Raw genomic sequence first — 26,596 nt, forward strand, 5'->3', positions numbered from 1 at the left:
AAACACACAGGCCAATCACATGGAATGAAATTTTCATTGATGTTAGTTGGGGTAAGAGGTTAATGGTTACAGAGCCAGTGCCTGGCTAACCTGGTTAGGCTTCCAGTCCCAAGGTGGGCCATGCATGTTTGCTGTGGTCTGACGCCCCTCCCCCACTACAACTTCTCAGGCAGTTATAGATAGAATAAATTCCATTTAAAATATATGCATTTCTCTCTGCTTAAAAAATAACATTTACAGTTGAAAAAGTTTGTGGACTTTGGGGGTCTGTTAATCCTACTGCCCCACCCCTACCAGCTTTGCCTCACTGAGGACAGGCAGGGTGTAGGAACCAGTGTCTGGCCTGGGCACTTCCACCACTGCCCAGCAGACCCCTGGTGGCTTATTTACATGTGCTATGTACACGTGTAGGGGTTAGACACACTGTGCCCTCCAGACTTTCAGGACCAGGACAGCACTGCAGGTGGCAAGACAACCTTGGTACAGGAACTGCAGTCATTTAGAGATGGCACCCATACAGAGAAGGGTTTCTCAGATGTCAGGTTCTGAAAAGTTCCCTTGGCCCCCCTGGGGAAGACCCCCTAGAACTGCAGTGCTGACAGCCACTGGCTTGGAGCAGCAGGAAAGACCCTTCTTGGGCAGCAGGAGCTTCTTCTGTATTGGGGCAAAGGCAATGGGCACTGTAGGTCCCAGTGGGCACAGTTGAAGGCTGCAGTTGAGTCTAGCTTAATCCAGCATGGCATCCAGCTGGTCAGCCAAGGCATCGAACATGGTGCTAATGTCATCCAGAATGTGCTTGGTGGAGGTGCTGGGGGGGCTGCAGTGGGGGAAGGACTGGGTCAGATCAGCCAAAAATCAGATCACCCACTGTCCCTGGGCAAGGGCACTGTTATTGAGCACCTGGTTGGTGCCAAGTGCTTTCAGAGAATTTTAATTCTCACAACCTCAGGAGTCAGTAGGAGTTACTGTCCCTTCCTTACCCCTGAGTGCATTGGGGCTCAGAGGAGAAATGACTTGCCTAGATTCATGTGCCTCTATGTGACAACCACCAACTACCCTGCAGATAAGATCTAGGTGACTCCAAAAGCTGGGCTCCTCCCATTCTAACAGGGTATCCCCAGCCTGTGACGCCCTTGTGCCCCAACAATCCCAGGACCCCCAGAAAAAAGATGCAGGAGGAGCTGTTCCTATTCTACTTTCTCCCCGTCCGCGCCCAGCACCCCTCACCCATCTCGCTCCTCAGCACCAATGCTCTTCTCCGCGGCCCGCAGTGCAGCTGCCAGGGATGAGCTGGTCTGTTCCAGTCTCTGCTGGGCCTGGCCCAAGCCTGCAGCCCCAGTACTCTCTGGTCTTGGAGGCGGTACAGGGCGAGGGCCTAGCCGGGGAGCCAGCTTAGGGCCAGAAAATGCCAGCTGGGTGCAGGCCACAGACACAGGCTTGGGAGCTGCTCCTGCAGAGATGAAAAGGTTGGCTTGTGACTCACTCAACTGGGCTAGACACAACCCCTGCAACGAGTGCCCGGTCCCCACAGGCCCTGCCTCCTACCTGCTCCAGGCACCTTGATAAGGGCAGCAGGGGAAGCTGGGGGTTCTGGCTCCCCATGCCACCGATTGCCTGCTGAGTTTTCCAGAGCTGGCCCAGGGCAGGGGGCCATAGGGGGCTGGGTTGGGAGGCTGGGAGAAAGAGGGGCTGGAGCTCCTTGAGTTGAAGGACTGCTAGGGTCAAGCTGAAGAGGGTTTGGAGAAGCTACGGGAGACTCACTGGGGGTCTGGGAGGAGGGCAGGGGGATAGAGGGGTTGGGCACGGCAATGGTCACTCCGAAGGCCAGAAGTGCCGTCTGCAGTGGTTCTCTCTCCCGGCATTTGGGCCTCCGTTTAACAGTGTCTGACTCTGTGAGGTTGAAGTCGAGGCTTGCAGGCACGGGTGTCTCCCGGGGTGGTGGGCAGGCTGGTTTTGGCCGCTGTTTGATAGTCAGGTTCCCTTCCTCTGCAAATGGGAGCCCTTCCCCTGAGCTGCCTCGGGATGGGGGTGCTCCTTCAGGCCCTAGATCATCCTCCTCCTCTGTGTCTGATGCCGGGCCAGCTGGGACAGGTGGGCCAGGGGGCTCCGATGGGCCAGCTGGTTCACTCATTGTTCGCCTTCGAGGCCCTGTGGCCCCATCTTTGGGCCCTGGGCTTCCATCTAATGGAAGTGGTTCTGGGGTGGGGCCAGAGACAGAGCTGAGGCGCTTTGGGGGAGGTGGTGGTGGGCCTTTACGTCGGGCACGAAGGGCAAAGGACTGGCTACGGGGAGTCCCTCGAACTGGGGTCTGGCTAGGGCTGGTCCGGGCTAGGGCACTGCGTCCTGGTCTCCGAGTGAGAGTAGCATAACTGCCCAAGGCACTGCCCATTGACCCTTCAGCCTCCCCTTCTGCTTCCCCCTCAGCTGGGCCAGGGCGGCTCAGACTATGGGACCGGCGCTTGGGCCGAGGTGGGTCTGGAGGAGTGGCAGGGGGGCCAGCCAAGTATGAGAAGACCCGGGGTGCACCTGGAGGTGGCCCTGAGGCTGGGCTGGAGGATGAGCCCTGGGGGTACATGAAAACATAAGGGGGAGGTCCTTGGCCAGGAAGTGGGGAACAAAGCTTAGGGGGCCACTCTGTGCCCTCTGGAAGGTTCCTCTCCTGTGGGGTGCTGGGGTCTCCACTACCAGGCTGGGGGGAAGGCTGTTCCTGTGAGTGACCAGACCCTCGTGAACGTGCTCCAATGCTCTCCTGGCTGGGGGAGCGGGCAGGGGGCAGAAGGAGTGGCTCAGGGCCACCCCCTGCCATGGCTGCCTGTAGCTCTGGGCTCAGCTCGCTGCCCTGAAAGGTGAGGAGGCGTGGGCCGGCCGCAGCAGGTCCGTCCCCATTCTCCAGCCCCTCGATGGCCATCAGCTCTGGGCCTCTAGCCAGTCGGTGGCTGCTCTCTCCTGGGGCCTCCCCCTGCAGCAGGCCCCTGCGGAGCTCGGAGAGACGCTTCACACCCAGCATAAGCTTCTTCTGATGACCTGAGAGGGGTGTATATGTGTAGCAAGGTTAGCTGGGGCTAGAAGGGTCACCCTAGTCTCTCTCGAACCTCATTCTCTCTTCTGGGCCTAGACCCTGAAAACATCCAGGAGACCCTTGGAAGCACATAGGCCCCGGGCAGTCAGTGCTCACCGAGCTTGTTGACGCCAATCTCCTGCAGCTCCTCCCAGGTGAGGTCGGCCACCAGCCCCATGGAGTCATAGCCGCTGCTTACCAGCTGCTTGTGGTATTGCGGCAGTCCTAGGGCACACAGCCACTCCAGCAGGTCCGCCTGAAAGAGCCCACAGTCGTCAGAGCTGGCTCCCCAGCCAGCTGCAGCCTCCAAACCAGGAAAGTACCACAAAGTCACGGCTGCGGGTGGGAGCCCATGCCGGCCACCCACTCACTGGGATGTAGTTGGGCAGCCACTCGGTGATGCTAAGCTGGGCAATCTCAGAGGCAATCTTCTTCCTGTGCCCGGGTTTGGTCACCCCAATGGCTGTCAGGTCCTGTCACACAGAGTTGTGCTATCAGGCACCCTCCTTTGCCCACTGAACCCACCACTGCCCTCCCAGAGAGGCACCTACCTCTGGTGTCATGCGGCTAATGGTTGGCACATCGTACCCAGCCTGTAGAAAATGGGCAGTGTAGCCCTCCAGCTGGAACTCACTCAGCCAGTTATAAATAGCCTGAGCATCCTGTGGCATGTCAGGATGGGGGTGAGGTTAATGGAGCTGAATATGCTGAGGGGCCAAGGCCAGAGCCCAGCCATCATCCCTAGCCTCCCCTCAGGGCCTGGCCTGTGTGGCCTGAGCAGGAACTTAAGTCCATACTGAAGTCCATTTGACCCCTGCCCTTGCCCTGCAGCCGACTCCTCAGTGGAGGTCATACCTTCCCCTCCAGTAGCTGCTCCGGCCTCACATCCTGGGTGAAAAGCTGCTCCCCAGAGCGACAGTTGGCCAGAGGGCAGTGGCTCAGGTTGTCTTCAAGGAGGGAGAGGAATGGAGTCAGGGATGGCAGGATGAAGGGGGCCAAGCCCTCAGCTTCCCCACCTGCACCTCTACAGCCCATCCAGATCCCAGTTACCCTTCCTACCTGTCAGGGATGGGGGGTGCAGTCCTGGTAGCACCTGGTCCTCCCCGGCAGAGGGAAGCGGCTGGAGACAGGGAAGAAGCCCCCTCAGGGTTTGGGGAAGTGTCAGGAGGAAGGTGGGCCCTGCCCCATCCCAACACCTCCTCTCTCCTACCTGGGCATTCTCAATAAGGAGCCCAGTGCTGTGGCCATTGGTACCCTCGGAACTCTGCCCACTGCCAGCACTGCGGCTGCTGCCCACGCTGCCCTCACTGCCCACACTATTCCTGTCACCTGCTGCAGGGGCAGAAGCAAAGGAGTTAGATCCCCATCTGGCCCTGCCAACAGCTGACTGGCACCTTGCCAAAGCCAGACGCTCACCCTGGTGCCTGGCACTGCCCTCCAGGAGCATGTACCTGGGCTGTCTGGGCTGATGCCCACCCGAGGGAGCTGGCCATAGGTGAGAGGGTGCAGGGGGTCATCACCAGAGGGTTGCAGTGTCCGGGAGAAGTTTGGGCGCAGTGGCGTGGGTGCAGAGGGGAGGCGGGGCACAAGGATGCCCACCCGCTTGCTGACCACCTCGACAATGCCAGGGGGGAAATAGCCCACACGGTCTGTGCCCCTCTGGCTCTCATGGATGTGTCCCTTCCAACGGCCATCGGGATGCTGCTCAAGCACCTGTGGCAGATGGGGGGCAAAGGGGCGGCAATGGTTACTTCCTGTACCAAGCAAGGGCAGGCAGCCAGCTCTGCAGCTGCACTCCAGCTCTTCTCCTACTCCTAAGAAGCTGATCTCTGATGCCCAAGAGATCACAGTTCTGTCCCTGTTGTCAGCATCCAGCCCAAACCCCCATGTGCCTCCAGAGCATACAAACAAGAGTCCTGGAGTCGGCCTAGGTTCAAACCTCAGCTCCACATCTTGCTAGTTATGTGGCCTTGGTAAGTCACATTAATTTCTCTAAGCCTTAATTTTGTCATTTCTAAAAAGTGCCTAAAAGTGGGGAAGAAATCAATGGCATAGAAAGGCCTTAGCACAGAGCCTAATGTAAAGTAAGGTACCCAAGTCAGTAACAGTAATCATTCGTGTTCCCAAAGGAATGCCTGCACTGGGTCCTCACCGTAATGATGTCCCCTGCCCGGACATTGAGGGCAGTGGGATCATGGAGGTTCCAGAAATCCTTGAGTGCTCGAACCTTCAGGATCCCAGAGGCCTCTGACAAGGAGAAAGGATAGGCATCATCTGAGGGTCCTTAGGACATCTTCCCACTTCTTCTGGTCCCCTCCATGAACCTCCCTCAGGGTCCCTGCCTCATCATCCCCACAGTTTTCCCTCTGATGAGCCCCAGCCCCAGCAGTGTGACATCCTGCTCCTGTGACATCCACTGCTGCCCTACTTCCTGGTATCCCCTGGGGTGGGGGAACCCCTTGGCTGTGTCTCTTCCCATATACACTCACCTCGCAATAGCTGCTTGATTTCCCGGCTGGCCTGGGAGGTGGTGAACTGATTCACAATGTCCAACGCTGTCTGGTTATACGTGTTCCGAATGTTCACATCCACCCCGCCCTGGGGACACAGTGCAGAGTGAGCATGCACTCGCACCTTCTTGTCATTTCCCCCAATCTTCAGGACTATCCAGAGGCTAGGTACTATTTTCAAATTTTACAAATGAGGAAAGGAGGCTCAGAGGGTCTAAGATGAGCTCAAGGTCACCCAGCTAGTTAAAAGCAGAACAGGGGCATGAACCAGATCCATCCGCTCTCCAGCCACTTGGCCACTGCCCATGTAAAACACCATGTTGGTGTGGGAGACGCCTCTTGAGCCTCTGCAGCCGGTCTTAGACCTAGCATCCAGTGGAGCTCTGGGTGTACCTGCAGGGATGATGGGGGCCCACACCCACCTCCAGGAGCAGCCGCACCACCTCGGTCTTGCCATACAGTGCGGCCTCGTGCAGCGCCGTGCCCGTCTTGGTCTGGCGGTTGATCTCAATCCCAGCTCTCAGGAGCTGCCTGTGTGTGTGTGTGTGTGTGTGTGTGTGTGTGTGTGTGTGTGTGCGTGCGCGTGTGTGTGCGTGCGCGTGTGTGTGCATGCGCGGGAATCACAAGGGTGGTGGAGGTGGGAGAGGAACCCAATTACTTAGGGCAAGGGAGAGTGATCCAAAGTCAGGGTGAAGTGGGCAACAGGGCAGGGCACTGAGGTGACATTGCCAGTCCCACAGGAAAGGGATGAGGAAATGAAGATGGGGGGAGCGGTGGGTACCTGATGACCTCTCTGTGGCCATTCTTGGCAGCCAAGTGCAAGGGCGTGGTGTAGTTAGGATCACATGGGTCCTTGGCCTCACCCTCCAGCAGGGCCACACATAAATGGCTGTTCAGTAGCAGCTGGGCCACCTGCAGCAGTGGGCACCCAGGTAGAGCCTCTTCTTGAGACCCCACAGAAGCCCAGATCCCAGCTCTCCACAGGATGCAGGTCTTACCTTGAGCCGCCCAAATTCGCAGGCCAGGTCCAGGGGCGTCTTCTTTGCCTTGTTGACCAGGCATGGGTTGGACTGATGCTGGAGAAGCATTTCTGACTGGGGTTGAGGAGGAAGCCGAGTGAGAGGTTTGGCCTGGCCAGCCCCGGGCCCCTGCCCCAGTGCCTCAGTGGGTGAGTGGGCTCACGTACCACTTCATAGTGACCATACTGGGCAGCCAGATGCAGCGGGATCTGTCCGTCCAGAGAGGCGGCATTGACGGCAGCAGAGGCACGCAGCAGCAGCCTCACAGGCTCCAGCCGGCCCTGCCAGGCCGCGTAGTGCAGCGGGCGCATGCCTGCAGAATGTAAGGGGGTTCTGAGGGAGGTCCTAGGATGGTGTGGGATCAGAGGAGGGAACCGAGCAGGGTCTGAAGCCACCCCAGATGGAAGGGAGTCAAGATACTGGCTTCACCTGTTTGGTCAGAAAGAGGTCTGGCTGTACAAGGCTGAAGCCAGAACCCCCCCTTGCCCACCATGGATGACTTGGTGACCTCATGACAATGATGTAACCTCAACCTCCTCAGCAGTATACTAGGATGTCAGTACCCGCCTTCCCCGGAAGTCTATGAGGATTAAAAAGGTAAAGCATTTGCAAGCCCAGAGAATCTGTGCCAACAACTATTAGCATTGCTACCATGTAATGGAAGCAAGCTCTGACCACAAGGTCTAGGGAGATGGCACAGTGGAGTCTTACCATTGCCGTCCTTGATGTCCACGGTGGCTTGAGCCTCTAGGAGCAAAGCTATGAGCTCCAGGCTGCCCCCCAAGGCAGCATGGTGAAGAGCAGAGAATCTGGCATGGTGAGATACATGGTAGGGGTGTCAGTGGAAAAGCTCCCTACCCCCAAATCCTCGTCTTCCAAAGCAGACCCATCTTGGGGGCTGGCAGGGCTGGGTTACTTGCCTGCTGTGCCCCTCCCCACACACAACCACCAGCCCTGCCGTGGGAGCACAGAGCAGCAGGGCTGTGGCATGAAAGGGCTCAGTGTCTGTGCTGAGAGGCCTGTTTGTCTGGCCTCCCCCCACAGGCCAGCCCAGGGGAGGGGGCCATGGGAGCAGGAGCCAGAGAGCTCCTATCCTCTAGGGAGAAAAGGGGGCCCAGCAGGAATCTGACCTAAGAAGGCCCCTCAGAGAGGCACCAGGACCCCTCCCTCCCATCCTATACAGGCAGTCCCTGAGCTCTCAGCAAACATCCTCCAAGGGCCAAGTTTGAGGGTAAGGGGCTCTAGGCCTCAAGTCTTTCCCACTCATCTCTCCCTTACTCACAGCTCTCAGGAGTTCATACTCACCCGTCAGCATCCTGGTAGTTGACGTTGAGTCTCTTCGTAGACCCGAGGAGCTCTGGGGGTCAGAGCAGGAGACATCAAGGCACCCTCAAATGATCTACCTTTAGCCGCACCCTAAATCAGGGCTCCCTATCCATCCACCTCCCAAATCCAGCTGACCTCTTGGTGTGCAGGAAAACACTTGCCCCATGGCCTTTTGGTGTTCTGTCCTTATGGCTCCCCACCCTGGCCCACTGGCCTCCCAGCTCGAGGGTCCTGAGTGCAGGGAACTGCTGCAGCAGTGACCTAGCTTTCCTGGGCCCCCAGCCCAGCTTGTTTATAGAGCCAAGGGGGCGGGGAGGAGGAACTGGCATTCTGTGCCCTCAATAGACAGGCCCACGAGAGCATGGTTAGCATTCCTGCCTGAAAGGGCCTAGCTGGCTCTTTCTCATTGTCCTGCTGGGCCGAGGAGGCTGGAAGAGAAAGGAGAGGGGCACTAGAGCCTTGAGAGTGGAAGGGCAGATGCCAGGGCTGGCCTCAAGGGCCACAGTACTCAGACTACAACATCTCTTGGAGCAGGGTGAAGAAGGTAGTGTCAGACAGACCTACAGTTATGCCCTGGCTCTGCCATGTATGAGCTGTGTGATCTTGGACAAGTCACTTAATCTCTCGGGCTCAGTGTCCTCATCTATAAAATGGGCCAATCACAGGACCTGTTCACAAGGGTTGAGTATCTTTGTAGCATGCAAAAGATGAGGGCTATCACCATTTAGCACTCTGAACACATGAGCCATTATCACCAAGATGCTGTCCTCCAGCAAAAGCTGGTGAAGTCCCCACCTGGCCCTGTCTCTGCACCCACAGGCCTCAGGCAGGAGACGCTCTACTGGGTGGTGGCAAGAGGAGCTAGGGGCATGGCAAGGATGCTGGTTTATCCCCCTCAGAGACAGAGGCAGGATTCATGCATGTGTGTTCCGTGTGTGAGTAAGGGCACAGGAGGAGTGGTCCTTGATAAGCACTGGGGTGGAAGAAGGGGAATGTCTGTCACAGGCAGCTCCTGCCTCCTGCTGAACCCAACCCTGTAGGGGAAGAGGCCTGGCTCAACCCAGGCAGGCGGGGTGCCAAGCATGCTGGTTTAGGCCTGCCCCCAGGCTCTGGTGGGCCCCTGAATATCCTAGCAAGACAGGGCCTCATTCCAACAGGCAGGGACCAACCCCGAAATGACGAGCAAGGGATGGGGAGGGAGGGGACAGCTACATTTAGGGCTGAGCTGAATTATGTTACTGCTAAAAGGTAAATATAGAATCAAGGAGTGACTAAGAGGTGAGGAGGTGGGGGGCATTTGGAAAAAACACAGGACTCCCAGTCTCTCTCTAGGCCCCTTATGAGTACTTGTCACATAGAACCATTCAGGGCAGTGGAAAGAACAGAGGTTCTGGAAGCAGGAAGTACCTGGTTCAAATTCTTCTTACTGGCTGTGGTACCTCTCTGAGCCTCAGTGAGGATGATGAGGTCAGCAGGGAAGAAACATAGAAAGTGCTTCCACCTGTTGCCAGCCTGGACAGCCTGGGATGGGGCAGCTTGGTGGTGAGGTGCAGCCTCTCCGGGGAGTGGCAAGACAGTGTGACAGGAGAGACAGGAATAGGGGCCAGGCCAGGCTGGGTGGCTCTGTTCTTTCCAGAACAATGGCCGGAAAGGCGGTTGGGGGAGAGGCTCACAGTGACTATACTGGGGACCTTAGTGGGAGGGTGGAGGGTCCTGGTTTTGGCATGGCTCCAGGCACTTCCCCTCCAGCACAACCTTCTTTCCCGGCCTAGCTCTAGGGGTGGAAGGGTCACTCCTGATTTAGGCTCAGGCAGAGGATATGAGCTCAGCGAGCCACCCCCAGTCCACTCCATTTCCTCTGGCCAGAAGACATAGCTCAGAAAAGGGAGTTGGGGCGAGAGAGAGGGGGAGGGCCAGCAGCAAACCAGGGCTGCATCCTTCTCCTCCAGCCACCTGCTCCTTCAAGAGGACCTGAGTGGGCAGGGAATGTGGGCCCCGAGTAATCAGACATCAAATGAAGAAGCTGAGGAAGTACTCTCTCTGGCCAGCCAGAATGCTAGCCACCCCTCAGAAAAAAAGGGGAGGGAGCCCTGACACCTCCCTTCTGGCAGTTTCCTTTGCCTCTCTATGGTATGGAGTAGAACTTCTCAGCTTCCCTTCTGAAAACTGCTTTTGAATCACCTGGAGACCTGTCTAATTTGCAGAGTCCCAGGTTCTCGGTGCTGATTTTCATTCTGGGGGGAGACCAGGTGGTCTGCAATTTCAGAACAATCTTAGGTAATTCAGCCAAGTGTGGGAGCATAGGCAAGAGGGCTTGTCTCTGATCTGCCATACTACGACTATGTGACCTTGAGCTCTCTGAATGTCGGTTTCCTTCTCTGTAAAGTGAATGTAGAGATAGGGAATTAAGGCGATCACAAAAGTTCATGAACTATAAGTTCTGCAAATGTCACCAAGGAATTTCCTTTTTGTTACCAGCTTTCCCAGCTTCTCAGAGGACTGGGATGGGAGGAGCAGTGCCAGGGCCTCACGAGGAGTCCCAGGATCCTGTTCCTCTGTGTCCATACTCCGTGCAAGTCCCTCTGGGGGCTTGAAAGCACCGCTTTCCCCACAGACATTTCCCCCTGAGGACAAGGAAACTTTATGGAGCCTAGGAGCCCAGATGGGGTTCCCACCACCAACCCCGAAACCTCACCTGCTCGTCCTCTTTAGGACCTCCCTTTGAGGCCTCAGGGCTAGGAGGCTAACAGCAGCTCAACCAAGGCCCCACTGGGCAGGTCACCAAAAACAACACAGAGGTGAGGGGAAGAATGGTTTCCACTCTTGGGCTTCCAGGGACTTCTTTAGCACCTTCCCGCCATCATGTCCACCCTGTATCCACTTCCCCAGGGCACAGAGATACCTCCAGGGCTCCATCTCCCTAGTCTCCGGCCCTGCTGTGCAAGTGGGAGACTCTGGTTCCTGGGCCTTTAAAATCCTTCCCTCTGGCAGGTGGGGATAATTAGATGTTTTCAAGTAGCCAAGGTGTATTTTGGGGCTAGAGCCCCAGCACTCTGGAGGGACCCTCTGTCCCCCAAGCCCTAATATGGTGGCAGTAGCCACCTCCTGCCCCTGTTGGTATAGGAATTCAAAGGGACAAGTCTAGTTTCCTCCCTAGATGGCCCGGAGAGCTGGCCTTGAAGCCCAGAGGTCTATTTTCCTTGAAGTCTCACAGAAGAGGTTCTCAGGAGATGGGACTCAAGTGTGGCCACCCGTCCACAGAGTTCCCACAACTCTTTCAAGACCTGAGACCTCAGGCTGTGAAGAAACATCAAGAAAATTGCCCTGGCCACACTACAAAGGCAGGGGACACAGGCAGATAAGTCAGGGGAAAAGAGGCTTTAGCAAGTGATTAGACAGTGTTGGACTTTGTTATAGGCAGTAAAACTTTCTTTTTAAAGCTATCTTACAGATTATCCCCATTAAGCCAAGATATAAATGCAGAGATGATCTGGTTGAAGCGGTGGGGTGGGGGTGGAGCTCTATCTCTTATCTTTCCCAGCCCAATGTCAGAAACCTCATGGCCCCAGAGAACAATGTAAAAAAACACCTGTTAGAGGAAAACCCCATGAGGGCAGGAATTCTGGTTTGCTTCTTTCATTGCCAAGACCCAGCGCTTTAGAAAACAGCCTGGCTGACACACAATAGGCACTCAAAGAAATGTGAATGACTGTACTTCAACCCTTTTATGTCACAGGTGAGGAAACTGAGCCTCCAGAGAGGTTAAGTGATTTGCCTAAGACATATAGGAAGGAGGACCCAACTTCCTTTGGCTTTCCCACATAGAGGCATCCCTTGTACAGAATTAGGCAGTTCTCCCACCCCAAGTCCCCAGATCACAGTGACACCCAGGCCTCTTTCTGTGAACTAAAGCACTCAGGGGAGGGTCACAGCTGGACAGTCACCCCATTGAGTACTTACTTGTCTTTGCAGCCTTGACTTTAGCCACCAGTTTCTGCACACCAGTCACATCTCCATTCTTGACGGCAAGGATCAGGTCCTGTTCACGACCCATCTTGGTCCCTGGGCTGGGCTCTGGGCTCAGAAGTCCCGGGGAGAGGCACGACAATTGGTCTAAGCCAAAGTGTCAGGGGGCCATGCCTTGGCCCTTTGGAGGGCCAGATGTCTGGAGGAGCGTGTCTGGTGTCTCAGGCAGTGGGTTTCTTGTCAGGCGCTGACAGGTACTCCAACAAGGTGCTTCGTGAGCTGCCGCCACAAGCAGGAAAGCCGATCTCTGAGCGGGTGCAGGCTGCTCTGAAATCTGGACAGATATCAGCTTGCAGCTTCCGACAGCCCCAGGATGGGCTGGAACTGGGCACGCCAATCTTCCCAGCGTGGTTTAGGAGCACCAATGCCTACCCAGAGAGCAGCTAGCATTCCCTCAGGCCTTGTGCAGCAGCAGTGGACAGGTCTCGTGGGGCTGGTAAAGGTACAGTGCCTCTGATGAGGGCTAGGCCAGAACCTGCAAGAGTCCCAGACTCAGGGCTCAGAGGAAGAGCAGGACAGGGCCTCCAGAGAGCTCCCTAACCACCTGGCTGCCCTTCTGAGTCAAGGAGGGGTTGAGCCACTCAAAGCGGGAAGGGAGCCACCATGCATGAGAGGAATATCTGGAGGGGGGAGAGGTGGCATTCTGGGAAGGGGAGGCTGAGTCATTGAGGCCCCAGGGCACCTGGCAGCACCTCAACCTGGGGCAGGCTGGGCAGCAGCCTGTTCTCCACAGCCCAAAGGGCTGACACCCACGAACAACTGGTGGGCCAAGAGGTGGGGCCTGGGAGGGTCAGGCACAGGCAGATTGGAGGGATCACTCCCTGCCTAAGGTGCCAGACTCCTCCATACCTAACCTTTAATATATTCGCTGGATGCCCTAACCTCAGGGCTCTTTATGAATTTAGAGAGTGGAGTGGGGAGGTTATGGCCCTCCACCTTTGAAGGAGTTGCCTGCTTGGACAGGGAGGCTTTATGCGGCACCTGTTGCTGACCTATCCTCACCCTTGTGCAGGATGGAGAAGCAGCTGGGCAGAGAACAGAGAGACAAGAGCTGGGGCACTGCTGGCAAGTGGGGCTGCCTGGACCCCCAAGCCTGAACCTGAGGCCCAGAGCCCTAACTTCATTAAAGAAAGGCCTACCTCAGTTTCTCAGTGGCCACAAATTTCTTGCGCGAGTCCTGTGGCATGAGACCCTGGCAGGCCTGGGGCTCTGGCTGAGGACCTCTCATTCCCAAAACATCCCAAGCTTAACTCAGATAGCTCTCCCTCTCATGGCCCACAGCCGACAATGGGGGAGGGCGCCCCTGACAGTGCCTGGGGTCGGGCTTGCTCCCCCGCCCCCCAAATGCCTGCCCAGAGCCGCGCAAACCCTCAACCCCAACTCAGCCCAGAACAACCTGAGGAACAAAGCAGCGGGAGGGAACGCTTGGGCCAAGCGCCGCAGGGACTGATGTGTGAGGACGGAATAAGGGGCGCGAAGGAGGACGGAAGGAGCAAAGAGACGAAGAGCCCGCTGATCTCGCAGGAAAAGTTAATTTGTGCCCGCCCTCATGGGTGCTGACCCCCAGCTCAGGCTCCGCAGTCTCACCTTTCCCAGCTGCCCCGCCGGGGGTCCGGATGGCCCTGCGCGATCCCTGGCACTCTGGACGGTAGCTCCCACTGCCCCCCTCACCCTCTTTCTCCTCCTCCTTTTCCAAGGCCGGCTCGGCGCCTCCCGCAGGAAATCCCGCCCCTCCCCCCCCTCCCGCCGGATTGGGAGCAAAGGGACAGTCCGGGCCGCGCAGTTAGACTGTCAGTCAGCGCCTGCTGCCCCGCCCCCATCCGCGCCAGGCTGGTCAGCGCATGCGCCCAGGTGAAGTAATGGGAGATGGGGGCGAGAGCTCGTGCACCCTGTGCTCCAGTTGCAGAGTCGGGGCGACCTGAGGCTCTACAGTTTACTCCGAAGGGTTTGTGACTGCGTGGGAGGGAAGACGTGATGTGAAGAAGCCTGGGAATCGACACCCGAGGACTCCACTTGGGAAGCACCCCCCTTCCTTTTTGCCCCTTGCCCCTCCCGGGTCCCCGCAGCGACCTCAGCCCGCGTCCAGAGTCGCCGATCTACAGGTAATGGTGCCACCTAGCGGACAGTATCGGAGCGGCCCACAGTGGCTGCGGCGTGGGACCCCAGCCTCGAGGAGGTGCTAATGATGGACCGGGTGGTGCTTCAGCACCATTGTGGGCAGGACAGCGCCTCCCGCCCCCCCCCCCCCCCCCCCCCCGGTCCTCGAAACCCAATGCCAAGTCCGTCGAAAGGGACCTAACAGGCCCTGGCCGGTTGGCTCAGTGGTAGAGCGTCCGCCTGGCGTGCAGGAGTCCCCGGTTCGATTCCCGGCCAGGGCACACAGGAGAAGCGCCCATCTGCTTCTCCACCCCTCCCCCTCTCCTTCCAAAGTTTGCCCGGGCGCTGAGGATGGCTCTGGTTGCAACAGAGCGACGCCCCAGAAGGGCAGGGCATCGCCCCCTGGTGGGCGTGCCGGGTGGATCCCGGTCGGGCATATGCGGGAGTCTGCCTCCCCGTTTCCAACTTCAGAAAAATCAAAAAAAAAAAAAAAAAAATTAAAAGGAACCTAACAGAAGACCTAGAAGGAAACCCGAACCTTCCCAGACCGCACTTGGCAGGCCTCGGTGGCCTTCAGTTTGAGAAGCTGGAATTCGGGAACCCACCGCTCCCCTTCTCTAAATCCCCCTCTTCCATCCTTGTCCAGCCAGATGGTGGGGACTAAAGCAGCCCAGGACTGCGGAGAGGAGGGTCACGCAATTGACTATTCATACTACACTTTCAGACGCCAAGTTCTTTGAGTTTTACTAGAAAGGAACCTAGAAAAGAGGAAATAGTAAAGGGAAGCTCCTACAAATCCAGAAACCTGAACCGAGGCACAAATTCGCGCTAGGAACAGGGACCACTAGGAAGGCGGAGAGCCAGTGTGTTGATCGAGAGACGAGAGGAGGAGACGTCGAGTACGCCGGAGGTAGGGCCGCGCGGAGTTCCGGTGGTGGGCGGGGCATGGGCGGTGCGCGCGCAAGCGCAGGCGGCAGCCCAATGGAGTCCGAACCCGAGTCCGCAAACGTAGAGGTTCCTGCTGGGCGCGTGTTCAGGTGCGGTGCGGCCAGGCCTGGGCGAGTCACGGGGCCCATGGGGTGGGCGCGGGGAACGGGACGGGGGTACAGGACTGGAGGCAGCTCCGACTGCGTGGCTCTGACCCCGCGTCCTCTCCTTCCCCAGTGCCCGGGAACTACTCGCCGCCCGCTCGCGGTCCCAGAAGCTGCCTCAGCGCTCGCATGGCCCCAAGGACTTCTTCCCCGATGGCTCTGCGGCCCAAGCCGAGCGGCTGCGCCTGTGCCGCGTGGAGCTCTGGCAGCTGCTGGCAGAAGAGCGCGTGGCGCGCCTGTGAGGGGCCGGGCCGGGGGCGGGGCCGGGACAGGCGGGGCGGATGGACCCGGTGGATTTCTTCCGTAGACTGAGACGGACCCCAACCCACTCTTCGCCAGGGGCAGTTTGGTTGCGGCAGAATGGAGACCGGAAGAGGGATACGTGGAGTTGAAATCTCCTGCGGTGAGCGACCGGGCTCTGGGACTGGAGAACTGCATTCTCTCCCCTCCTGGGTCCTTTGTGACACTGGCTCTGGGTCCCACACAGGGTAAATTCTGGCAGACCATGGGCTTCTCAGAGCAGGGCCGGCAGCGGCTTTACCCCGAGGAGGCGTTATATTTGCTGGAGTGTGTGAGTGGGGCCTCAGGAGGGTGGGGAAGGGGTTGGGACCAAGGAACCGGAAGAATTTCTTTTTTTTGAGGAAATATATACATAAATAACTATTTAGGGAGCTTGTAACCTAACTTCTAGAATGGAAGAGGAACGCCATGCAGAAGCACGGATTCTAGTCTGTATTACTGTTGGTACTGCTCACCTCTTCCTGGTTGACAAGATTCTTGCTGTGATGCTTGCGGAGTTGGGAGGAGCACAGATTTTAGAGCCAGGAAGTTACCCCATTGGCTCTGCCACTGCAAGAAGGGCTTATAAATTGAGCTTATGGCGCCACTTACAGGGCTCCATCCAGCTCTTCCACCAAGACCTACCACTGTCTATCCAGGAAGCCTATCAGCTGCTACTGACTGAGGACACTGTGACTTTTCTGCAGTACCAGGTATCTGCCACCCTTTCCCAGGAGAGGAGCCACCTGTCCACTGAGTCAGTATTTGGTTTTTTGGGGTTTGTTTTTTTTTTGGTTTGTTTTTTTTTACAGCGACAGAGAGTCAGAGAGAAGAGAGGGATAGACAGGGACAGCAGGAACGGAGAGATGAGGAGCATCACTCATTAGTTTTGCATCAATCATTAGTTTTTCGTTGTGCATTACAACACCTTAATTGTCCATTGATTGCCTTCTCATACGTGCCTTGACCACGGGCCTTCAGCAGACCGAGTAACCCCTTGCTCGATCCAGCGACCTTGGGCTCAAGCTGGTGAGCTTTTTGCTCAAACCAGATAAGCCCTCGCTCAAGCTGGCGACCTCGGGGTCTCGAACCTGGGTCTTCCGCATCCCAGTCCTATGCTCTATCCACTGCGCCACCGCCTGGTCAGGCCACTGAGTCAGTATTTACAAATACCTACCAGGTGGCCCTGGCCGGTTGGCTCAGCGGTAGAGCGTCGGCCTGGCGTGCGGGGGACCCGGGTTCGATTCCCGGCCAGGGCACATAGGAGAAGCGCCAATTTGCTTCTCCACCCCCCCCCCCCTCCTTCCTCTCTGTCTCTCTCTTCCCCTCCTGCAGCCAAGGCTCCATTGGAGCAAAGATGGCCCGGGCACTGGGGATGGCTCCTTGGCCTCTGCCCCAGGCGCTAGAGTGGCTCTGGTCTCCGCAGAGCGACGCCCCGGAGGGGCAGAGTATCGCCCCCTGGTGGGCAGAGCGTCACCCCTGGTGGGCGTGCCGGGTGGATCCGGGTCGGGCGCATGCGGGAGTCTGTCTGACTGTCTCTCCCCGTTTCCAGCTTCAGAAAAATACAAAACAATAATAATAATAAAATTAAAAAAAATTAAAAAAATTAAAAAAACAAATACCTACCAGGTGCTAGGCACAGAGCCATACATTGGAGCTACAGGACAGACAGGAGCTCTGCTATCATGATGCTTATTGCCTAGTTATGGCAATGTATAATAAATCAGCAAGCAAAAGGAGGATAGACTTCATAGAGCTAAGTGCTAGGAAAAAGACAAAGCGGGGGAGAGGCACAAGGCTGGAGACCTAAGTGTGGACATCATGAGCACATGGATAGTATTTAAAACCAGGAGGATTTATGGGAGTGTGGCCAGAATGGGAAAAGAAGCAGAGGGCTGTGTCTGAGACCTAGGGTACTTCAATGTGAGGAGGTCAGGGGGAAGATCAGAGACCAGATACAGAGACTAGAGAGTGTCTAGCAGTGCAAGAGGAAAACCAGGAGAAGTGGCATCACAGAAGCCAAGAGAAGGCCTTTCAAGGAAGAAGTGGTCAGCTATGTTGAAGGCTGCTAAGAGATCAAGCAAGATGGGGGACATTCCTGCATACATCTCTCTGATATGGATATGGGGACAGGAGGATGAACATGTGGTTCTTTACCGGAAACCATTCCTACCCCACCCCTGTCTGTGGAGGGGTGGGGTGTCTACCACCTTCTGCCATCTTGTCCACATTGTAGTCAGAAGCTTCACAATTATCAGCTTTGGTGTAATAATATTTTAAGGTGTAGTTCCTTGCCTATCAATTGGCTATCAGCATTTTGGGATTTGCATTTAAATCAAGAATCTGCTATATGTCATTTGTGCCAAATAAGGTAAGCAAGAAACAAAAATTAGCCTGTGGTGGCGCAGTGGAAACGCTGAGGTTGCTGGTTCAAAGCCCTGGGCTTGCCTGGTCAAGGCACATATGGGAGTTGATGCTTCCAGCTCCTCCCCCCTTCTCTCTCTATGTCTCTCTCTCCTCTCTAAAAATGAATAAATTAAAAAAAATTATAAAAAAAGAAACAAAAATTACTACCAAGACCTTAGTTTGGGAAGGGTGTTTATAATGGAGTGTGGTCCAACCAGTCCCAAGGTTTGGAATCTGGGAATAGACAGGGGAAGGGGTGTGGGGAATGTAGAAAGTATTTAGTGTTTTCACAAGTGGACATACAACCTTTACCTTTTTTTTTTCTTTTGAGGTCTTCAGCCACCTGAAGAGACTGGGCTATGTGGTTCGACGATTCCAACCAAGGTAAATCCCTATCCCATTTCCCTCCTATTTGTTCTAGTCCTGGGACCTGGGTGATTAGCCCCAAAGCAGAAAATAGCCTCTGCTTCTCTGGAGTTGGCTGGAGCTGCAGCTCCATGGACATGGGCTGGGGACCTCTGCTGGAAATGCTCTATTGAGAGGCATGTTGGGACAATCTGGGTCATTTCAACTTATCCTTGGTTATGAAATTGAGCCCCATCTTCAGCTAGTTTTCCTGCACAGATAATGATTGAGCACCTACAGCTCACTGTGAGCATGGAGGTGTAATATGGAGATGTAATACCAGATCAAAGCTTGGCACTGAGTAGGTGTGCAAGTAGATTTGTTGAGTGCAGGTATGAATGAAGGAACAAGTGAGGAATTAGCAGTTGAGTTTAACATTCCTTTTGCTAGGTTAGATGTACTTGCCTTCTCAGGCCTCTGAAGGTCATCACCTTAGTAAATCCAACATTGCTGAGAGCCACAGAGATCTTCAGACTTAAGAGTGGAAACTGGGCCTGACCAGGCGGTGGCGCAGTGGATAGAGCGTTGGACTGGGATGTGGTAGGACCCAGGTTCGAGACCCCGAGGTCGCCAGCTTGAGTTTGGGCTCATCTGGCTTGAGCAAAAAGCTCACCAGCTTGGACCCAGGGTCGTTGGCTCCAGCAAGGGGTTACCCAGTCTGCTGAAGGCACACGGTCAAGGCACATATGAGAAAGCAATCAATGAACAATAAGAAGTCACAACGTGCAACGAAAAACTAATGATTGATGCTTCTCATCTCTCCGTTCCTGTCTGTCTGTCCCTGTCTATCCCTCTCTCTGTATAAAAAAAAAAAAAAAGTGGAAACTGGCACAGCCTATGAGGTTTCCCAATGTGTCAAGAAAGCTCTAGAACAGCGCTTCAATATCTGAAATTGGAATATTCCTAAGGGAATAGTCACAGATGGGTGCATAAGTTCATCTGTGAGAATGCTCATTCATACCTGGGACGTTCATACACCCGACTGACACTACTCACTGAACTAATCAGACAGGGCCCAATAGAACTTTCTGTGGCGATGAAAACGTTCTATGCTTTTATTGCAAGGGTCGGGAACCTATGGCTCGCGAGCCAGATGTGGCTCTTTTGATGGCTGCATCTGGCTCACAGACAAATCTTTAATAAAAAAAAATGTTAAAAATATAAAACAGCCTGACCAGGCGGTGGTGTAGTGGATAGAGCTTTGGACTGGGATGCAGAAGGACCCAGGTTCGAGACCCCGAGGTCGCCAGCTTGAGCACGGGCTCATCTGGTTTGAGCACAGCTCACCAGCTTGGAACCAAGGTCCCTGGCTCAAGCAAGGGGTTACTCAGTCTGCTGAAGGCCCGCGGACAAGGCACATATGAGAAAGCAATCAATGAACAACTAAGGTGTCGCAAGGTGCAACGAAAAACTAATGATTGATGCTTCTCATCTCTCCGTTCCTGTCTGTCTGTTCCTGTCTATCCCTCTCTCTGACTCTCTCTCTGTCTCTGTTAAAAGATTAAATTAAATTTAAAAATATATATAAAACATTCTCATGTATCACAATCCATTCATTTCCTACCACTCATGTTCATGGTTGCGGGTGGCTGGAGCCAATCATACGGGACACCACCAAATTTTTATTGGATAATGCGTAATGTACACGGGTCGTTGTATGGCTCTCACGGAGTTACATTTTAAAATATGTGGCGTTGGCCTGACCTGTGGTGGCTCAGTGTATAAAGCATCGACCTGGAACACTGAGGTCGCTGGTTCAAAACCCTGCACTTGTCTGGTCAAGGCACATATGGGAGTTGATGCTTCCTGCTCTTTCCCCCCTTTCTCTCTCTCTCTCTCTCTCTTTCTTTCTCACTCTCCTCTCTAAAATGAGTAAATAAAAATTTTTTAAAAATGCGTTTATTGCTCTCAGCCAAAAAAGGTTCCCAATCCGTTTTAATGTCTGATATTTTGTAGCTTGTACAACTGAATTTTTAATTTTATTTAATTTTTTTTAATTTTTACTTTTTTGAGAATTTTTACGAGTTTATTTGAGTCAAACTGACAACACATACCAGGAAGCAAGATCTCAAATGCTCCCAGAAATGTTGGGGACTTAAAAGGTATTTGGCATAGTTTTGGAAAAGGAAAGTAAAAATTTCAGATGTCCTGCTGTCAAGATAATGAAAACAAGGTTTTTTAATGCATTTTTTTTCTGTATTTTTCTGAAGTTGGAAATGGGGAGACAATCAGACAGACTCCCGCATGCGCCCAACCGGGATCCACCCGGCATGCCCACCAGGGGGCAATGCTCTGCCCATCTGGGGCATGCTCTTTGGGACCAGAGCCATTCTAGTGCCTGAGGCAGAGGCCACAGAGCCATCCTCAGTGCCCGGGCCAACTTTGCTCCAGTGGAGCCTTGGCTGCGGGAGGGGAAGAGAGAGACAGAGGGGAAGGGGAGGGGGAGGGGTGGAGAAGCAGATGGGTGCTTCTGTGTGCCCTGGCCGGGAATTGAACCCGGGACTCCTGCACGCCAGGCCGACATTCTTACCACTGAGCCATCCCGCCAGGCCTTTTTTTTTGAGAGAGAAAGAAACACTGATTTGTTCCACTTATATATACATTCATTGGTTGATTATTGTATATACCCTGATCTGGGATCAAACTTGCAACCTTGCACATTAGGATTATACTCTAACCAAATGAACTACCTGGCCAGGGCTACTTTTATTTAACTTTAATGGCTTTAAGTTTAAGTTAAATAGTTATGTCTAGGCCCTGGCCGGTTGGCTCAGCGGTAGAGCATCGGCCTGGCATGCGGGGGACCCGGGTTCGATTCCCGGCCAGGGCACATAGGAGAAGCGCCCATTTGCTTCTCCACCCCCCCTTCCTCTCTGTCTCTCTCTTCCCCTCCCGCAGCCAAGGCTCCACTGGAGTAAAGATGGCCCGGGCGCTGGGGGTGGATCCCGGTCGGGCACATGCAGGAGTCTGTCTGACTGTCTCTCCCCGTTTCCAGCTTCAGAAAAATACAAAAAAAAAAAAAAAGGTTATGTCTAGTGGTTACCATATTGGACAGTAGTCTTACAGCCATAAAAAAAAAAATCATGGCAGGGAAGAATGCTATAGGGATAAGGAGCCATGTCCACAATATATTATGGATTGAAACAAAAAGATTTGTTTGGGCAGAGATGCATGGGTAGGCCCCTGTGGTTGCTCCTGTGTACCCTTGAGGCAGGTCTCCCTGGATCCTTAGCCCTTGGATATGGCTCTGACCCTGGCCCACTGACATATCTGCTGGGTCAGTCCTAAGCAAACTCCACTGGGGGTACCAAGCTGAGAAAATGGATCTGTTGCTCTCCTCATTCTCATTCCATAGCTCCATTCTGTCCCCTTATGAGAGGCAGCTGAACTTGGATAGCAGTGCCCAGTGCTTGGATGATCGGAATAGCAAGAGGAAGAGGCAGAGCTCCAGCTCTCGGTAATGGTAATGCTCCCCACTTGGCCACCACCGAGGGAGTTCTGGGGGTAGAGCTGTTGAGAGTGCTGGTGTTTGGGATCTTGGAGAATGCATGGATGGGTTTAAGAGCTGGGCTTGGGTGGCTCCTATGTAGACTAAGGGAGGCAGTAGGGCATGCATAGGACATGTACACCTCAGCAATCAGGAGCAGATGTACTGCATTTCCTCCCCACGTCCCTCAGGTCCATTAATAAGAAGCCCAAGGCCCTGGAGAACCCTCTGCAGGGCATGGATGGGACACCCGAGAGCCTGGCAACCTCCATTCCACCTCCCTGCAACCACAACAGCCGATGCCCAGAGGAGAAACCCCAGGAGTCAAGCTCCATAAAGGGCCCAGTGGGCCCCTTTCAGCTTCTGAGGTCCCAGGATCCCTGCCCTGGCCTAGCCAAGGAGATGGAGGGATGCAGCCAGGAAAGTGGCAAAGTAGAGAACCGGGTCAAGGGGGCTTGTAAGCCACGCTGGAACTTTGAGCAGATATGCTTCCCCAACATGGCTTCAGATAGCCGCCATACCCTCCTGCTTGCCCCAGCCCCAGAGCTGCTCCCGGCCAGTGTTGCTGGGCGGGAGACAGATGTTGAGTCCTGGTGCCAAAAGCTGAACCAGAGGAAGGAGAAGCTATCCAGACGGGAACGGGAGCAACAGGCAGAGACCCAGGACTTCCACGAGGATGTAAACACGGATCCCGAGGTGCAGCGCTGCTCCAGCTGGCAGGAATACAAGCAGTTGCTGCAGAGTCGGCGCCTGCAGAAGACCCAGAGCCACCTCCCACACCTTTGGGACCAGCCTGTCACCCCTTTGCTGAGTCCCGGCCAGGCAGACTCCCCAGGTACCCCCTCACCCTGCCTTAGCCCCACAGGCCACTGGCAGCTAAGGAATCACAAGACTCTGAACAAGGCACAGATAGACCATGACTGATTGAGGCTTAAGAAAAATGAGGGAGGAGAGAGCTGTCCTGTGGAGTGGAACCCTCAAGGACAGTCTGTTCTCCTGGGAAGCAGCAAAAGGACCCATGTGGGAAGGTTTAGAGAAGGCAAGTCAGTGCTGGAGAAGAGAAATGAAAACGACAACCACGTCCTTAACATACACAAGATGTGTGTGATGGCTCTGCTGTCAATTTGCTGTGATCCCCTGTTTCCCCAACTCTTGTTAGAACAAGGTGAAATGGTCAAATGCAAGGAAGGTTTACTGTGTGTCCTGCAATGTTAAGAATAGGGAACTAATAGGGCAGCGATTTTCAACCAATGTGCTACAAAAAATTTTAAAACATGCAATACCTGGCTCTTTAGTCAGGGGCACTGACCTCTTTTCCCTTAGACTGTCAAATAAAAAAATGACAACAGCCAACACAATAGCTGTTTGGTGTGAATAAATCAACATTATACCTTATTTTTTTTGTCAGATTGGCAAAATAAATATTTTTTGATGTGTCACGGAATTTTAGTAATTAGTTTATATGTGCCATGGATTAAAAAAAAAGGTTGAAAATCACTGTAATTGGGCAAAAATGATATTAATGGATTCAGAACCACTTATAACCCCATGGGAAGAAGACAGATTTTAAGTAACTAGATTAGGGTTACCCAATCCATTATATTTCCGATTTAACAATGTGGGACATACCTATATTTTAAAATGTCTGTTAAATCTGGAAACCCTAAACTAGATGGCAGATTGAGAGATGTTAGAGGAATCTGAAGATGACTGACTCCCCTTCCCAATGCCTTATTTTCACTGCCCTTATAGCCACAGTCCTTCAACATATCTCTGTGCTGCAGACAACACATCTTGCTGATGGAGGTGCCTGGTAAGTTTCCAGGTAGTGCCCATTTCCATAGTACTTTGGCTGCCCACAGAAGTTGGCAGCTGGGATTTGACTCCTAAAGTTGGATATGAGCTAGGGGGTCATTTAAGGGACCCCCGACACACACATACACCCTGGCTAATATTCCTGTGGGGGGCAGGGAGAGGAAGGAGTGAGATAAGTGGATTTATCCCCAGGGTTTTGAGATAGGCAGCTGAGCCTCCCTCTGCCCCTCAAGTGGCACCTCAGAGCAGGACCTCAGTTCCCCTGGACAGACTGCTTCCTAGAACTGGGGGAGGGAAAGAATGGTGTGGAAAGAAAAGGTGGAGCAGGGGAATCCCTAAAATTTCTCACTCTGTTCTCAGGCTGCTGGAGAAGTCTGAGGGCTTGGAGATCAGCTTTGACGTTTACCAGGCTGACACTGTAGCCGCATTCCGAAAGAATAACCCTGGCAAGCCCTATGCCCGGATGTGCATCAGTGGGTATGAGACCAGCGATTACTGCCCCTAGGCTTCTGCCAGTTTTCTTGTAAACCAAGTGGACCTCCTCTCCACACCCTGACCAATTTGCCAATCCCTGAAAGGTCCAGAGAGTTTATGTGACTAAAGTGAGGCCACACAGCCAGTTTGTGCTATGGGAACCCAAGCTTTCCAGTCCTCAGCCCTCATTTCTGGCATTTTCAGGTAGTCTCTCCTGTGCCACTTTAGTCTTGAGCTCAGTGAGAACCTCCCTCTCTAGCCTCCTTACCCAACCAGTCTTCTGGGTCTCTTGAACTTACCAGAACCATGCAGTTTGCAGACAGGAGAGCCCAGGGGCCAGACTTCCTACACCTCCAACTCCTGTCTTAGTCTCCCTTACCTGGGAGCCACAGAGGGCTGGGGTCTCAAAGCCAGTGGGTAATAGGGTAAGTCCAGGTCTCAGTCTAACCTTTATCCCTGCAGATCTGATGAGCCAGTCCCAGATCTCTGCATCCTGAAGTGGTTGTCCTACCAGAGTGGGGATGTACCTCTGATCTTTGCCCTGGTGGATCATGGAGACATCTCCTTCTACAGCTTCAGGGACTTCACACTGCCCAGGGATCTGGGACACTGACTAGCTCTGGCTGGGCCTGGGGCCTGCTTGAGGGGGGACTTATCGACTGTCTACTCTCAGGGACCATCTCAGCTGCCTCCTACACCCAGTAGCCTCAGGAGCTAGTCCAGGCCTTGGCCGTGGGTATCTGATGCTTGCGGAAGAGCCAAGCTGAGCCCCACTCGAGTTGCTGCAGCACTTCTAAACCCCAGGGCTGAGATTGCTACCTTGCAGCGATCCCCTTGGAACTCAGCACTGGCTTCTAAAGACCCAGTGAGGTGGGGCAGAAGAGAGGACTCTGTGCCTTTAAACGAGAGCGAGCCTGCTTCATGCAACAAAGCCAAAGCCATAGCATTAAAAAAAAAAAATTAGATCCCTTTTCTTCTGTGGCTGGATATACTGGACTAGTCTTCCAGACCCCACCTCCACCACCCCATCCTGTCGTCCAGAACTGGCCCCCAGGCTCTCTTCTGCTTTGCCCACCCACAGAGAGCTCAGCTTTCTCTGACGCTGAAGCCAAGAGGGCATATGAAACCCTGCACCTTTCTCAAGATCTGTGCTGCAGGGGTGACAAGTCAGCTGGGCTTTCTCAAGGTAGTCCAGGGAGGGAGGCTGGCACTCCATGGCCCCTTCCCTGAACGCAGCCAGGTCCAGGGAGAAGGCCAGCCGAGAGGCGCCATGGTGTGGTTTGAACCCTAGTCACTGGGAGCTATGCGGTGGAGTGTTCCACACACGAATTTGGGCCCCGGGCCTGGACTCCGCGCCCCTCCGCCCTTGCCTCTCGTCGCTCCAACCCCCGCCTTCGTTGTGCTAAAAACTCTGGTCACTTGCTGTCCCTCAGGGCCTCCGGCGCCAGCCACTCAAAGTGAAGACTCGGAGGAGGGGAGTCCGAGCTTGGAGCCCGCCCCGAGGGGAGGTGCCTCGCGGCGACGCCCCCGCCCTCCACCTCACTCTTGGGTCTGGAAAACTGTATCTGCTGGTTACACACTGATTGGGTTGGGCTCTTTCAGGAAGAGCGGGCTGGGTATGTCCCTCCCTCAGCGCTCCGGGCCGGGCTGTGGGAGGGGCGGCTCCTCTCAGCAGTAGGGGCTGCAACGTGGCCCTGCGCCGTTGCGCGTTCCGAGAACTATTTCTTCCTTGGGGAGGCGGCGGGACACTGGGCGCTTCTATAGTCCGACGTCCAGGTGCGCGCAGGTGAGGCCGGGGGCGGGGTGGCAGCGCCACGTGAATATTCACTCAGGTTGAGGCCCCGCCCTCGCTCTGCCCGGTGCCTCGGATTGGGCGGAGCGCGGTCTCCGCCTCGGAGGGCACCCCCCGATGCGCCCCCGCCCCATCGGCACAGCGCTGCGGAGGGCGGGGCCCGGGATTAAGCGAGCCCGGTCGGCTGGCCCTTTATGTAAATAGAGGCGGCTCCGCCTGCTCGCCGCGCCGGAGGTAAGCAGGAAGGAGGCTGACGCTCAGCAGTCCGTGGACTCGCGGCGGAGTCAGCGGAGCCGGCGGCAGGCGCGGAGGGACTCTGAGGCCTCGGGCGGGGGCCGGCCTGGAGTTCCAGGTGAGGCGCGGGCCGAGGCCCACCCAGCCGGGCCCGCCCACTCCGGTCGCCTGCCACTCGGGGCGGAAAGGCTAGGGAGGGCCGGGACCCTGGGCTTCCCGGGCGAGGTGGGGAGGGCTGTGTCCTGCTCTGTCCGCCTCGCCCTGGATCCTGTTGCTCTACTCATCTGGAAGAAAGACACCTGTGGAAAGTGCCACTGGGAACTTTTCTCTGCCTGACCCGCCCGCGATTACAGAATTTGGGTTTAGAGTTTCCCAATAGTGTTGGCTTTGGGGAGCGGGGAAACAGGTGCCCGCCTCGTTGAGTGAGAGGGTCACTGCGAGCGGAGACGTAGTCCCGGGGCCTCGATCCCCACGTGCAAGGCGTCTGGCCGGGGAGGCCAGGGACGCGCGTCTCCGGTAGCCTTCTCCCCGCGAGCGACGTAGGCGGCTCAGCCACTGTAGCTGCCATCTGGGCCCT

The 26,596-nt window shown here is 55.1% G+C and overlaps 3 protein-coding genes across 9 annotated transcripts in view; 2 read left to right on the plus strand and 1 right to left on the minus strand.

Annotated features, from left to right (window-relative positions):
• Window positions 1-17: 17 nt before the first annotated feature.
• CASKIN2 (CASK interacting protein 2) lies at window positions 18-13,683 on the minus strand. 3 transcript variants are annotated; one of them, XM_066381172.1, is made up of 21 exons: window positions 13,527-13,683; window positions 12,312-12,414; window positions 11,874-12,213; window positions 7,893-7,944; window positions 7,299-7,396; window positions 6,755-6,900; window positions 6,567-6,662; window positions 6,350-6,480; window positions 5,991-6,099; window positions 5,548-5,656; window positions 5,211-5,305; window positions 4,510-4,771; window positions 4,269-4,390; window positions 4,118-4,178; window positions 3,914-4,005; window positions 3,610-3,720; window positions 3,430-3,531; window positions 3,176-3,314; window positions 1,546-3,024; window positions 1,228-1,450; window positions 18-817 (listed from the first exon to the last, which is right to left on the minus strand). In XM_066381172.1, exons 3-21 carry the CDS (start codon window positions 11,965-11,967, stop codon window positions 727-729), a joined length of 3,612 nt encoding a protein of 1,203 aa, XP_066237269.1. In that variant the 5' UTR covers window positions 11,968-12,213; window positions 12,312-12,414; window positions 13,527-13,683; the 3' UTR covers window positions 18-726. The 3 variants fall into 3 exon arrangements, with proteins under 3 accessions (XP_066237269.1, XP_066237270.1, XP_066237271.1); XM_066381173.1 differs by having other exon boundaries at window positions 11,874-12,414; window positions 13,611-13,635; XM_066381174.1 differs by lacking the exons at window positions 11,874-12,213; window positions 12,312-12,414; window positions 13,527-13,683 and adding an exon at window positions 9,321-9,431.
• Window positions 13,684-14,681: 998 nt separating this feature from the next.
• TSEN54 (tRNA splicing endonuclease subunit 54) lies at window positions 14,682-24,955 on the plus strand. 2 transcript variants are annotated; one of them, XM_066381184.1, is made up of 11 exons: window positions 14,692-15,073; window positions 15,201-15,365; window positions 15,467-15,530; window positions 15,615-15,698; window positions 16,021-16,119; window positions 18,144-18,196; window positions 21,573-21,674; window positions 21,896-22,539; window positions 23,457-23,517; window positions 23,880-23,996; window positions 24,456-24,955. In XM_066381184.1, exons 1-11 carry the CDS (start codon window positions 14,982-14,984, stop codon window positions 24,604-24,606), a joined length of 1,632 nt encoding a protein of 543 aa, XP_066237281.1. In that variant the 5' UTR covers window positions 14,692-14,981; the 3' UTR covers window positions 24,607-24,955. The 2 variants fall into 2 exon arrangements, with proteins under 2 accessions (XP_066237283.1, XP_066237281.1); XM_066381186.1 differs by lacking the exon at window positions 15,615-15,698 and having other exon boundaries at window positions 14,682-15,073.
• Window positions 24,956-25,988: 1,033 nt separating this feature from the next.
• LLGL2 (LLGL scribble cell polarity complex component 2) overlaps window positions 25,989-26,596 on the plus strand; it is a 37,141-nt gene continuing 36,533 nt past the window's right edge. For 3 of the 4 annotated variants that reach the window (XM_066381211.1, XM_066381214.1, XM_066381212.1), the window contains exon 1: window positions 25,989-26,137. The gene's annotated coding sequence lies outside the window, so the exon portion shown is untranslated. The remainder of the gene's footprint in view (window positions 26,138-26,596) is intronic. The other variant, XM_066381215.1, reaches the window with a different exon arrangement.

This window comes from Saccopteryx leptura, chromosome 4 (genome assembly GCF_036850995.1).
Source record: "Saccopteryx leptura isolate mSacLep1 chromosome 4, mSacLep1_pri_phased_curated, whole genome shotgun sequence".
Taxonomy (NCBI): Eukaryota; Metazoa; Chordata; class Mammalia; order Chiroptera; family Emballonuridae; genus Saccopteryx; species Saccopteryx leptura.

Bases quoted from the DNA above. Each gene is read 5' to 3' on its own strand.
- CASKIN2 (XM_066381172.1), bottom strand. From the start codon at position 11,967: ATGGGTCGTGAACAGGACCTGATCCTTGCCGTCAAGAATGGAGATGTG. The intron at 4,772-5,210 runs GTGAGGACCCAG...CATCTGCCACAG, and splicing joins GGGCAGGGGACATCATTACG to GTGCTTGAGCAGCATCCCGA. The intron at 4,391-4,509 runs GTACATGCTCCT...CTGCCCCTGCAG, and splicing joins CATCAGCCCAGACAGCCCAG to CAGGTGACAGGAATAGTGTG.
- TSEN54 (XM_066381184.1), top strand. From the start codon at position 14,982: ATGGGCGGTGCGCGCGCAAGCGCAGGCGGCAGCCCAATGGAGTCCGAA. The intron at 15,699-16,020 runs GTGAGTGGGGCC...CGCCACTTACAG, and splicing joins CGTTATATTTGCTGGAGTGT to GGCTCCATCCAGCTCTTCCA. The intron at 23,997-24,455 runs GTATGAGACCAG...TTATCCCTGCAG, and splicing joins GCCCGGATGTGCATCAGTGG to ATCTGATGAGCCAGTCCCAG.